This window comes from Nelumbo lutea, chromosome 2 (genome assembly GCF_056320005.1).
Source record: "Nelumbo lutea isolate HS-2025 chromosome 2, American lotus-T2T, whole genome shotgun sequence".
NCBI classification, from domain to species: Eukaryota; Viridiplantae; Streptophyta; class Magnoliopsida; order Proteales; family Nelumbonaceae; genus Nelumbo; species Nelumbo lutea.
This window is the reverse complement of record NC_142685.1, coordinates 21,516,136-21,529,789: the sequence shown is the minus strand read 5'-3', so window position 1 is coordinate 21,529,789 and position 13,654 is coordinate 21,516,136. Positions and strand designations below refer to the sequence as shown.

Here is a 13,654-nt window from a genome sequence, read left to right as displayed (position 1 = left end):
GAAAATGGAATAATTAAAGTTTAACTTAACTGAACTTTGGAAGGCTTTGTTTGTTTACTTACAATGCAATTTCATTTTTATTGGTGTAAAAGTATGGAGATGCAAATAAAAGTCCACTCCAATCTATCAATTTGGTTTCTTCATAACCAATGCACTAATGATGTTGCAATCTGTATTTTGAAAATCAGGAGCAGCAAAACTTCGCTTACCGCCGATATATTTCGCGTCCACAATCGCCGGTGGGATGTTTTTGGGTTAGAACTCGGCGGAGGAGAGGAGGAAATGGGAGGGAGTTCGAACTTCGAATGAAATCCTTGAAAATGAAAATGGGTTTTAGCTTTCTAGGTATTTTTTGTCCTTTTGTGTCCGGTTCAACCGATTCCAGTTGCTAATGGTAAAAAGCTCGTTAAAGTTGGAGGAAATTTAAAAGGGTGGCGTGGTTGTTTTTAGTTGGCGGTTTCATTCGTCCGGTGCACAGAACGCAGATTCATCGGTTACCCCAGTTGTGTAGCCCTTCAAAAGATTCTCTATCCATATTCACCTGCTTTGAATTGTAGTCATACATCAGCATCTTGTATTATAAGATATGCGATTGGGCCAAGGCAACATCCGAGTTATCGAAGATGACCACCCGCAGCAGCTAACCTTTAATTAACGCTCTGTTTATTTGTCCGTCTCATCTGCAGCCAGAAGCCTTGGGCTTGAGTATGGCTGCTTTCAACTTTCATGAACCTCACCAATCCATCTATCAAGGACGGGGCGAAGGCTCTGGTTGAAGTGTGCCTGGCTTCTGTCTCCCCATGCACAGTACCAGGTTGTGCATTTCAAGTTCAACTTTTTATCCTTGAAATTTACTCCAGGTGGAGAGGCAGTCACCTAAGAATTTTATTGATCAATCATTAATTATCAAATGGAAATTGAATTACAGTGGAGGACGTAGCCCGTCTTGCCCCAAAGCCCAAACAAGAAAAGCATTTCCTTCATGAAGTTCAAGAGATCCCGAGGAAAATTCTGAGAAGAGTGAAACACATGTCTACTTTTTTTCATAATTCCCAGTTTAGCAATGAAGTCTGCACATCTGTTCCCTTCCCTTTCCATTAAACTTTGAATGGGTAGAAAACTAGAAATAGAATAAACCTGACCTGTTGGGATGGTTGGATCAACCAAGTGACTTCCAAAAAGCCCGTCCAGTTCGGGTTCTTCGTCTAACAAATCAAGTATTTGCATGCCCTAAAGTTAGAGCTGTAAGGTGGCTTGGCTGCCCCCAGGCCATCACGGTCCAATACAACTCAGGCTCTGATAGGCATAGCCCAGTTTTTGTAGCAGGTGGGCCATGCCAAGTATGGATCTCCTGCCAACAAAACATGTTCCAATACCCAACCAATATGATTTGACAATGCACATTTCATATATGGTGAGTCCTAACCTCGTGGTGAGATGTGCTGGTATCTTGAATTTTTATAAACAATTATCTTGATAAGTTGGAACATGTTTTGTTGACAAAAGATCCCAACTTGGCTGTATCAAGCCCAGCCCAAACCCCATGCCATGCTAGGCTGGGGGTTTTGCCGCCCACAAGCTGGCATGGCACAACTCAATTTTTATAAACAATTATATTCTAATTTTATTTTATTTTTTCTCAATTTCATTTTATTATTTTATATATAAACAATTGTATACATCAAAATTCATACAAGATAAATTTTTAAAGATTTTTTTTTCAATTTATTGTATATCTTGTAAATTTATTTTATTTTTCATTAATTTTTCAATTCTTTTAAAAAATCAGGTCGGCCTACAGGCACGACCTGCAAAAGTGGGTCGGGCAGCCCACATTACACCTCTACCTAAAATGATACAATTCGTGTTAATGCAAATCTCCAAACAACATTATATTTTCACAACAGTCAGCAGTCTGCTACCGACGGTATGTATTGTCTAACTTGGCCAGATGGACCCTCGTGCCACAGAAGTGGGAGCATAGAACCGAATCAAATCGCTTAGGCTGTGTTTGGTTGCAGTGCAATTTTATTTTGCTAGTACAAATGTATGGGAGTGTAAATGTAAAAAAATACAAATTCTTGTTTAATTTTGTTTTGGATTTTACTTTATTCTGCTTCATGTCTTAATTTACTTCATTTGTAGTGTAATCAAACAAAATAAGTTAAAATCTAAAACAAAAATAGGTCAAATTTACACTCAAATTATTTGCACTGCCATGGTTTTGCATCAATGCACATTTATTTACATTGCAACCAAATACAGCCTTAAGTTCAGTTTGGGAAGAGACAAATACAAATGTGTACTGCACAAGTACAGGTTTTGCAATACAAAATACAAAGCTTTGCATTGTACATATTGTTAAACCTGTATTTACAAAACTTTGTATTTTGTATCGCTAAATCTGTATTTGCACAATACATATTTGTATTTTGTACTCTTCCCAAATTGAGCCTAAACTGTCAAATGTATAAAAAAAAAAATACAAAAACTTTGGGGTGGCATATATGCTTGTACACAAATTGATTTCCATGTGCAAATAAAATTCCACTTTAGTACCTTGAATTTTGGGGGTAGTATCAAGTTAGTATCTGAACTTCCAAACGTGTACCTAAACTTTCAAAAAGTGTCAAGTTGGTCCCTGTCATTAAATGACCACCAGTTATCTGTTGAAATTTCAAAATTATCATTCAAAAGAAAACACTATTCATTGTCTTCTACTTTGAGACTGAACTAGTTATTTTCAAAGAAAAAGAGAGAAAAAACATGAAATATGATAAAGAGAAACAATAACTGAAAGCAAAGAAATAACTAGACAATAATGTGTTTCAGATCTAAAGGTAAAAGACAATGACTTCATTAGTATAGAATCTCAAACACCCCAACTGGTTCAGTCTCAAGGTAGAAGATAATGAACAGTGTCTTCTTTTGAATGGTAGTTTTAACATTTTTAATAGATAATTTACAATGGTTAGCAATAGGGACCAATTGACAATTTTTGAAAGTTTAAGTACTATAGTGACACATTTAAAAGTTCAAATACTAACTTGATACTACCCCCAAAGTTAAGGATGTTAAAATAGAATTTTCCCAATTTTTTATTTGGTATTATATACTAAATATTGCAGACGAATGGCAGTGTTTGTATTTTTTTACACTGGGTTCAGTGTGGATGTTTTCTGTACATCCTCATCAATCTTTTTAAAGATTAATACAACCAATACAAAACATAATTTTTTATTCAGAAACAAATTCGTGATGGAAACAGTGTTTTCATTGGATTGGAGAGTGGAGATGGATTGTACGATAAACGTAGTCAATACATAGAAAACCTTATTAGTTCTTACCCAGTCTTTAATCCTCTTGAGTTACTTATAGAAGTATTATACATCCATCTTACTGCCGGAGCTGCCACCAATACTTCAGATTCCTTTCCAACCCTCCAAGCTTCTCGATAGCTTAGAACTAACCTAAAGAAAGAGTGGAAGATGGGCGCCGAGAACTAGCTGAATTACTTCACGGCCATTGGCCAGTCAGTTGGGCAACTTTAGTAAAAGAATTACATATCAGATTCTGATGCCCAAGTTCCCCCAACCCACGGTTCGAAGTATCGATGCATAGAATCGGTACTAAAATCCATGCGCTTTTATTTTTTGTATTTTTTTTTTCAAAAATTGGTTTTTGTATAAGATTTTAATGAAAAAGGAGGTTCCTGGAGGAACCCAAATACGGAGCTTATCATATCCAAATTTTTATCCTTGCCCAAGCCAATGGAATTAGGCTCTTTAACTTCTTAGTCAGTGGTTAAAGAAAGAAGGGGAATTGGACCTCTTCCCTTTGCTCCAGCTGAGAAACAGATTGAGGACAGCAAGGAATTTGTCATTTCATCGCCACTCAGAGAGAGAGAGAAGATAACCTCTTATACGTAGTTAGCTACGAGGGCCAACTAAAGAAAGATGCAACAAGGATTCAAATTATTTGAAAAAAAAATAAAAACAAAAAAACATGATGGTTTGCATTGCAAATGAGGAACATGATAGTAATTCCATTATCACTGCAAGCAGGACTCCTGTATAAACTCAAACTGGCAGACAAATCCTTCAACGGCAGATTTGCTTTTACGTTGGCAAAGCTGAAGTGGATTGTCGTAATAACTCTTACGAAGAATTTAGATCACCTAAGGTGGTTAGTCACTACTCACCAGTGCTAATTGAAACCTGGGGTAGCCATGAACTTTTCTTCTGCATGGTCATGTAGAAATCTTCTTCCCTCGTTTATTTTTCCTTCTCTCCCCTTTTCTCAGTAATGACTCAATAGGTGGCAAAGTGCAGTTAGGTAGCTAAGATGACAAGAAAACACATGGTAGGAGCATTGACAAAAAGGAAAAGGCGTCAGCAGGCAAAGAAACCACGACCCATCTAATACCCTTTACAATTTTCGACCATTGCTTGTAATCTTTGACACTTTACCATTTTTCTAGGTGTGATGGCTCATGATCTTTTGTGACACACTGACATTTTCATGTCACCAGCATGGCATGATTTATGTAGTCAGTTTAATCCGGTGAGACGATTAGACTTAATTTCACAAACAAATCAAATAAATATTGTAACCTTCCCAGAATGCTGTAGATCCCATGCCTAGAGAGATGTTTATTACAACTTTTTCTACATTAGGCAAACTGAATTTTATCTACAAAATGGGGTTGAGAGTAGCCCTTATGAGGTGCCTGCGGATGAATCAATTTGACAGTGTCAGATTTTAATGGGCAAAAGCGTTGCGAATCTCTGCACCAATTCACTCATTGCAAAACTCGGCCATATGATTGATGTCTCCAGAGTCACTCCAATTCCTTGAGGAAATCGATGTTGTCAACAAAAACCTGAAAAGAAAAGAAGAAACTAAGAGGATGGAACCAGATAAAATGCTACAAGAAATAAAATAACACAAACCTCTTCAAAAATGCTAAAAGAAATAAAGAATTGAACCACATAAAGTATTCTTGTATGCAATTTTAAATAGAAATGTTTAAACTCATTGCTAGGGAACTTATAAAAGAAGTAAAAAAAGGCCTAAAAACTTACTTCACTGATAAATAAGAGCACAAACTAAAATTAACTGCTCATACAGGATAATTATTACAGGATAATTATAAACAAGAGGCACTTGCGAACAAGTCTGAGTAAGCTCAATCTCCTAGTACCACACTCAAAACACTAATCCCATAAGTTCTCATTAGTTCTGACAAGCTTAGTGCCCATTTGGGAGAGCTGAAGTGCAGCAGCTTCTGGCATTCTGAAGTGGGCCCCACAAGGACAGCCTATAAACTATGCTGGTGAAAAATCTAGAGTGCCCAAATCAGTTGTCGGTCAGTCATTTGAAAGTAGGGATGCAAACGGATCGGATCAGACTCGAATTGGAGCATATCCAAATCTGATCTGATAGTACAAATAGTAGATCAGATAATATATCACAGACAGATCCAGATCCAGATCCGAATCCATTAAGGATGTTGGATATCTAAATATGACCCGGTCCAATTTAATTTCTGAAATTTCTTTTAAAATACAACAGTTTATATAAAGAAAAACAAAAAATACAAGTCTTTTTTCCAACTATTTTCATCTTGTGTGTGTATATAATCGGATTGGATAGAGGGGTGACTCAAATTTGATCCAATTTTCAATTGGATCCTAATATCTGATCCGAAAATCCAACAGGGGGATATCCGAATCCGACAAAATAGGATTGGATTCTGGATCGCATCGGATCATTGCACCCCTATTTGAAAAGCTGTCCGCTTCAGCCTCTTTGAATAGCTTATCCAGAGCACTTCAAAGCAGTTGAACCAGCTTAGCTGAATCTTCAGCTCAGCCCTCCCAATCAAGCCCTTGACTTGAAAACCAATATATTTTAGCATTTTAGCTTTGGTGGAAGTTTCCAAACCTATTCTGATTAGTTGCCATATCTTTCCCGTAATAATGCCTCCTCCAACTTGTTGAGCACCCATGCAATTTGGCATTGAAGCATATTTTGGAAATTCAATACTTGTGTATAATGTTAATCCTAATGCTTATAAGCTCTAACAGGCATTTCAGCAATCATGTCATCAAAGTAAACTTCTATGAATGGTTCACAATCATGAAGTCAAGTCTCAAAGGCATGGGAAGATATGGTTAAATATGTAAAGTAACAAGTATCTAGGTAAAATTATATGTAAAAACCATACCGTTTTCCAACCATCAGGATCCAAGCAAGCAGTAATTTTGGTATTGATGCCAGGTAATGGCCCAGGTTTACGAGTGATCTTGCCACCACACAGTTCTATTGCTTCTGCCGTCTTATAGACATCATCTGTGCCTATTGCTATCTGAAAAGCACAAGGGATGGATTACCTTACACAAACCCAATAAGAAAACATAAACAATCTCAATTAATTGACGAATAGCACAAACATGCAAAACTCAATGGTGCAAATACTTATTCGTATTTTTCACTTAAACATCCTAAGATAAATCAACAGTCAACAGTAAAGAGTAAAGACAACCTCATTAGGCTGTGTTTGGTTGCAGTACAATTTTATTTGCACTAGTACAAATGCATGGGAGTGCAAATGAAAAAAAATGCAAATTCTCATTTAATTTTGTTTTGGATTTTATTTTATTCTGCTTCATGTCTTAAATTACTTCATTTATAATGCAATCAAACAAAATAAGCTAAAATTTAAAACAAAAATAGGTCAGAATTTAAACTCAAATCATTTGCATTGCCATAGTTTTGCATCAGTGCAAATTTATTTGCATTGCAACCAAACACAGCCTTAGGAAATAAAGGCAGGAGCAAAGAACATAACAAATTTACACATATATATGACATGCATAATACACAGGTAAAAATTTATTTGTTTATGTAACACAATCAAGTTTTAGTTCAGTGTGTACTATGTTGAGGTGAGTGAGTCATTACCTGAGCATAACCATTTCCTTTCTCATATTCAGTGACTCCATAGTTGTACGTCAACTCCAGTACTGCATTTTTATCTTCAGAACCATAGCCCATCATGGCTATCGTATACTGAATAATGAGAAAAAAAACTACCAATAATCAACAAAGCATCAATATAATACAAAGGATGACTCAGATAAAATTATAATACCAAACAACAGTAAAAAAACGCTAGTCATTAAGGCACCACCTACTATGCACTCAAAAGTCAAGGCCAAGGATTGATTCAGCGAGTTCTTAACAAATGATTAGGGACCTTCACCATTTCTTTTTTTTTTTTTCTTTTCTTTGCCCTTTTTTTTTTTGATTAGTGGAGACCTTCACTAATTGAACATAATGTTTTGTATAACTGGTACTATTATGCCCAGAGATATCACAACATGAACAAAACCAATTTTACATGAAACCCTATGTACTCAACTCATGAGGATAATCTAAGTACACTAATGACCTAATTACATAAGACTCTAGCATACTCAGGATAAATGCCCGAACCCCATCTTTATTCTGCATGTAAAGAAGCTTCAGTACATGAATTCTGCATGTCCATTCCAACAGTTGGAGCTTTGATAAGACGTAGCTTAGTTGAGTTGAGTATATACAAGAATTAATACATTATTCACCATCATCATCTAAGCCTTGTCCCTATTATATGGGGTTAGATGTATGAATTCCATTTCGCCATTCCATTCTGTTCAGTACCATATTCATTGTTAAATTATGAGCCCTTAAACCATTTCTTACTACTTCAGCCCATGTCCGTTTTGGTCTGCTCCTAGATCTTCTAGCCCCTTCAACATGTAACAATTACCAAATCACTTCTTATAGGTCCCATAGATGGTCTTCTCCATAAATGACCAAACCATCTTAGTATACTTTCCCCCCATTTTATCACCTATTGGAGCTACTCCTAGATTCATTAAAATGAGTTCATTTCTGGTCCTGACCTTCCTAGTTTTCCCACTCATCCATCTCAACATTCACCTTTCTGCCATACTCATTTTTTGAACATGTTATTTCTTCACCACCCAACGCTCTACCCATGCAGCATTTTTTGGGCTTACAACTGTTCTATAAAATTTTCCTTTTAGATGAAGTGGTGTTTGCCTATCACATAAGACTGCAAATGCACCCTTCCGTTTTGTCCATCCTGCTCTAATTCTATGGGTATCATCCTCCTCAATTTCTCCCTTGTTGCAGATCATTAAACCAAAGTGACAAAAGAGGTCACATCAAACCATCTCTTGGTCTCCAATATTTGTACTCCTATTATTATTATCATCATATCCTGTTTTAGACTTTTAGTTTTACTTATTTTAAAATCTTTTATTAAATTTTCATGGACACAAGAATAGACAAAAATATGTGGTGTTTATCAATAACTGGAAGATGCCAACTTACCTTATACTCAGGATTGTCTCGCTTGCGAAGAAGCTCCATGCCAAAAGCCTTCAAATTCAGAAAAGGGGCAAGATGAGTTCCAAAACAAAACAATGCAGAACTAGCAAGGGAGATTATTAATATTACAAGTAATTTGTGACTCCTTCCAACATAATACTTACCTTTTCATAGAAATTTATAGAGCGATCGAGATCACCCACCCGAAGCATTACTTGACACAATGGCTCAGGTGTAGGCCCCCTTTCCAAAAGCTCAAATTTGTAACCATCAGGATCCTCAACAAAAGCAATTACTGTACTACCACCTTTGACAGGTCCAGGTTCCCTTGTTACCTTCCCCCCCTTGGCTTTTATGAGATCCACAGTCTTTGCAACCTACTCCAAGAAAGTGTATGTATAGAACCATAGATCATAATAATATTTGGCAAACTAAGAAAAAAAGGTCAACATATACAGGATAACAACTGCACATACTCATACCTATAGAATTAACATCCATTAACAACATTACTAGTAGAAGTTTACATATAACATATAGGAAAAAGTATGCTAATTGGGTCAAAGTAGGGACTCCAATACATGATACTACCTATTTCTGCTACATGAACAGGTCCTATAGTCCATCCATAGCATATTAGCATCTATTAGATAGGGGGACCTACTGGGTTGTCCACATATTTCATTGAACAGTGTATATCAGACCTATATAAAACTTTATATTGGAGTTTTTCTCAATCAATACTTCTAGTTTTGTAAAAAGAGGACTGATTTTGCACATGTGGAAAGAGATACTTTTGAGCCAAAATTTTCTGTATGCTGAGACTCCCTTTGAGCTCCATACTAAGTTTCTTTTTTATGAATGATTTCCATACAAAGTTGCCACATGGACGATTCTCAGGTTATTCAGGGAATTTCATTAAATGAACCAACTAAGTGTGTGTGTGTGGGAGAGAGAGAGAGAGAGATTGTCAATATTTCAGTAATGATGTTATGATATCACCTTCTTTTCAAAAGAGAAAAACAAGGTATCACGCATATGAGCAGTGTTCTAACTGAGCCATTTTGTAAGGTGGAACATGTTGTTTTTAGCTTTTAGTTATATGCATCCAATTATACTGCTCTTCAGGAATTTTCAAGATGATTGATATCTAAACATCATAGTTCCACCCTTTCTATATGCCCTTAGGACCAAGAAATCATGATTTCAGATTCACAGTTACAATTTTCACAATCATCAGGAACTTGCAATCAATAAGTGGTATTTCATTATTTAAGCTTAAGGCCTTTACTTATGTGGTAAGAGAAAAGATCTTGGCAAAACGGAACTGTCAGCATCGGGATGCCTGTATGTAATGTATATAACATATGTTGCTAGATGTAATGGAAAAAACTTGGGCTGGAAAATGAGAACCTGGGTTTGAGTCAGAGTGACCACTTCATGCAAAAAATGTGAAAGGTTAGATACTTACATCCTCAACTGCAACACCAAAATGGCCAAAACCAGTTCCAATGTCATATTTATCAACTCCATAGTCTACCAATCAAAAACAATGGCACCAAATTAAATGTGTATTCTTCTCATAAAAGAAATAAGGTGCATGTCTTAGCGTGCAGAAGAGAAATCATAAGAAATTCCGCATTTCGGAGAGAGTTATTCAAATATTAATAGGAATGGCTTACTGTAAGTGAGCTCAACAACAAAGTGGGAGTCTTCAGGCCCATATCCAAGAAAAGCATTTGTGTATCTCTCCTCGGGTATGTCACGTTTCCGCAGCAGCTTCATCCCCAAACACTCTGTATAGAATCTGCAATCATCATGCATTAATTAGAATTTGAGCTTAACCTTGCATCTTCATAATAAAATACATAGTTTGAACAATGAAGCAGAGTATATTGTACCAAATTCCAAATAGACATACTTTATGGTCTTATCCAAATCTCCGACACGATAAACAACATGGAGCATTCTCCTCTTGTCATTTTTGGCCCACTCCAATACATTTTCCTGGCTAACTGCAGTGCTTGCTTGTGCCACACTTCCAACTGTACCAGCCTCTATGCTGTTTCTTTCTGCTCTTAACATCTTAGGTGCTTTTATACCAAAAGATTGTGCCTGTGGAATAGCTGGAAAACCGTCCTATATGGATAAGTGTGTGATATAGCTATATTTTGTTATATTTTTATCAATAATAAAAGCTATCTTTTTATGACACGTCCGGTTTTTACCAACAAATAATAAGGGGAAGGAAAGGCATATGCCACAATTCTGAATATGTTTAGTGAAAACAAATAATAATAATAATAATAATAAGCAATGTAACAATATTGATAAAAATAATAAAAGGAAATGGAAGTTCAAAGACTCCAAGAGTCAAACAATATAACAATGTAACATCAAAATTATTCTCTGTACAGCCACATAAGCAATAACAGGGCAATTAAATATAACATGCACAAAGTAACTTAATATGATAGAAAAATAAAATAAAAAATCTTATCAATCTACCATATTAAGGATGAAAGAACAAAAACATAATACTTCAGAGCCACATGGGTTGGTGGTTAAAAGAGATGGTGTCTGGACAACCTACTTTAAGGTCAAACAGCAAATTCGACTAATCTAATCATTCCAAAAGTCTACTGTTTTGGCATTTTTCTTCTGATAGCTAATTGCATTCTTTGTTTATATGCACTCAATCTATGGCTTGCTCAGATGGTTAGTATCATAATACGCAGCAAATGCATAACTTTTGAGCTAGCATTCAAGAAAGGAGGTACGAATAGGCAATGGTCCAGATGGATAAACAGGCTCTTAGCGTGCCTTCAATGATGACAGCCACCCCCATAACTGCACCCGCATTTAGTTAACCAGAACATTTTTAGGGAAATATGCTCCGAATGCGAGAAGAAGGAAACGAAAACTAATATCACTACCACACGTAAACGACATTCATATCAAATTGGGCAGCCTCTTATTAGTGGTTGTCTGCATGTAGAATGAAAAATGAATGGAAAAGGATTTAAAAAGAAAAAAAAATGAAAATCCGAACCTTTAACTGATTAAACTTTTTCTAACGAATTGTTTATTTGCATACAAGAATTATGTGTTCCAAAATAGAATTCAAGGAATTGCCCATCCGGGAAAACCAACCAATCAAACCCTAAAAACTCTTGAGCATTGCATCCAAAACATCCATGATATAAATTCCGAGCATGAACGAAGGCCGGCTACAGCTATATAATCGGAATCCTGTATCTTTCCAGTAAAGACTACACCAAAAACAGGGGTTTAAGGTGGTAATGATCTAAAAATAGGGTTTTCTTCGTTGCGAAAGAGATCGAAAGGTACCGATTTCTTACCACTTCCTAGACGAAAGAGAGCAAGCTTCCGTGAGGGATTATATGCTGTTAGAGTGACACCAAGGCGAGCAGTTGTCGAGAATCTGAGAGGAGAGAGAGAAGGACGAAGGGAAGCGAGATTGAAGGACGACGACGCGATGGGAAGAATTCTCACCATTTCTGCTGCAGGCGCTCTCTGACCCTCGCTTGTTTCGTTGGGTCACTCTGTATCTGCCGTTGTGTGACGATAGAAGAGAGATATCGTTAATATGAGAGAGAGAGAGAGAGAGAGAGGGAGAAGTCTGTGCTTTGTCTCCGGTCTAAAGGTTTTAGCTTTCCAGGAAAGTGGAGTCAGGAGTGGGCTGGGAATGAGATTCCAGAGCTCCAAAATCTGGGCCAGAGTCCAGACCATCGTCCGTTTGTCTAGCTTCTCTCTCTCTACCCGTCTATTCTCTTGATGCTGATTTGGTCTAAACTTGATTGCTGATTGAGTTTGGATCTGTTACCAACAATGCGCTGCTAACATGTCCCAACTCGCAATATTGCAACGACACATTTGAAACATCTTCACTAGTGTTCCCTATTTACAGCTGCAGTGGCCTATTTGGGATAGTGTTGGCAGCATGACAACCGGAGGACACATTATTCGAGTGAGCACACAAAATAGACAATAAATACCCTTGTTTTCTATTAATAAAACTTCGCTTACGGCCCCGTTGCTTGTAACAGTTCAACTTGCTTAGGTAAATGTACTTTAATTGGATGAAATAGGTAATATTTACCTAGTTAAATGCACTAGCATCTATGTTCTTTTGATTTTTTACATTCTCATATAAATAATAAAATAACAATTTTATTCACAAAAAATAACCATTAAAATGGGTAAAATGGTTTCATCATGTTTTCTAAATATTTTTCCCAGGTAGAGATGAATAAGCTTTATCCAGGAAAATAAGAATAATTTTACCATCAAACCCATTACTTAATGCAAAAAGAATATGAGCAAGTTGGTAAATAGGAAAATGTTACCCATTAACCAACTTTCCCATGCATATCTACCTAAAGAGGAATGGGGCCGTAAGAGTAATTTTATTCTTGAGCAAGGTCAATTTTGACCTTTACTTGAGGGAAGGCCCAATGTAGCCAGTCCAGACACATTGAGGATTACCCGGATGCCCGTCCAACTCCCAATAATTGTATTTCCCCGTAAAAAAGGGGAAAAAGTAACTCCCAATAATTGCATTTTTCCGTAGAAGAGGGGGAGAAAAAGTAACTCCCAACTATATTTTGATGAAAATTCACCTGATTAGTTATCACTTTTGTGATGATCGTTGATTGATTATAAGTTTTTCAGTATTGTGCCTATTCATCATCATACTCGGGCATCTGCTTCAAAGTGGTAATCATCAATGTGGTGGGTTTTTAATTTTTTGTCAAAATTCAGTAAGGTTTTGATTGGTCAAAGTCTTTACTGTATCATTTTTTTTTGGACATATGCATGTATGTATGATAATGCTGTTAATAAATAATACAAAATATAACTCCATTATTTAATATATATATATATATATATATAAATAATTGCACTTGGCATGCTGAAAAGCATACAATATACAACATCTCTATAATACTTATACTTGCCTTGGCTTCACATCTAGGTATAAAGTTTAAAATATATATTTCAGTAGTATCATATATGACAATGTTTCATTTTACATCTATATATATTCTTTTTTTTTTTTTTTTGTAAAGCGGTTAATAGGCCAGTTCCATTCAGCAGTGAACAATTCATCAGTAAGTAATTACTTAATTGGACAATACATTTGTGGTTTGCCAATGGAGAATGCTGTCTTTCACCAATAGTTCAACTCTGTGCATGATAAAGACCGAAGATAGAGCTAGAAGAGCTC

General features: G+C 36.2%; 1 protein-coding gene across 1 annotated transcript; it reads right to left on the bottom strand.

Moving 5' to 3' along the window:
- Positions 1-4,578: 4,578 nt before the first annotated feature.
- Positions 4,579-12,361, bottom strand: LOC148869091 (putative lactoylglutathione lyase, chloroplastic). Its single transcript, XM_088970450.1, has 9 exons — positions 11,766-12,361; positions 10,325-10,529; positions 10,086-10,210; positions 9,875-9,939; positions 8,568-8,780; positions 8,407-8,454; positions 6,967-7,074; positions 6,230-6,370; positions 4,579-4,882 (listed from the first exon to the last, which is right to left on the bottom strand). The coding sequence occupies exons 1-9, from the start codon at positions 11,920-11,922 to the stop codon at positions 4,841-4,843; spliced, it is 1,104 nt and encodes a 367-aa protein (XP_088826576.1). The 5' UTR covers positions 11,923-12,361; the 3' UTR covers positions 4,579-4,840.
- Between the last annotated feature and the right edge of the window lie 1,293 nt (positions 12,362-13,654).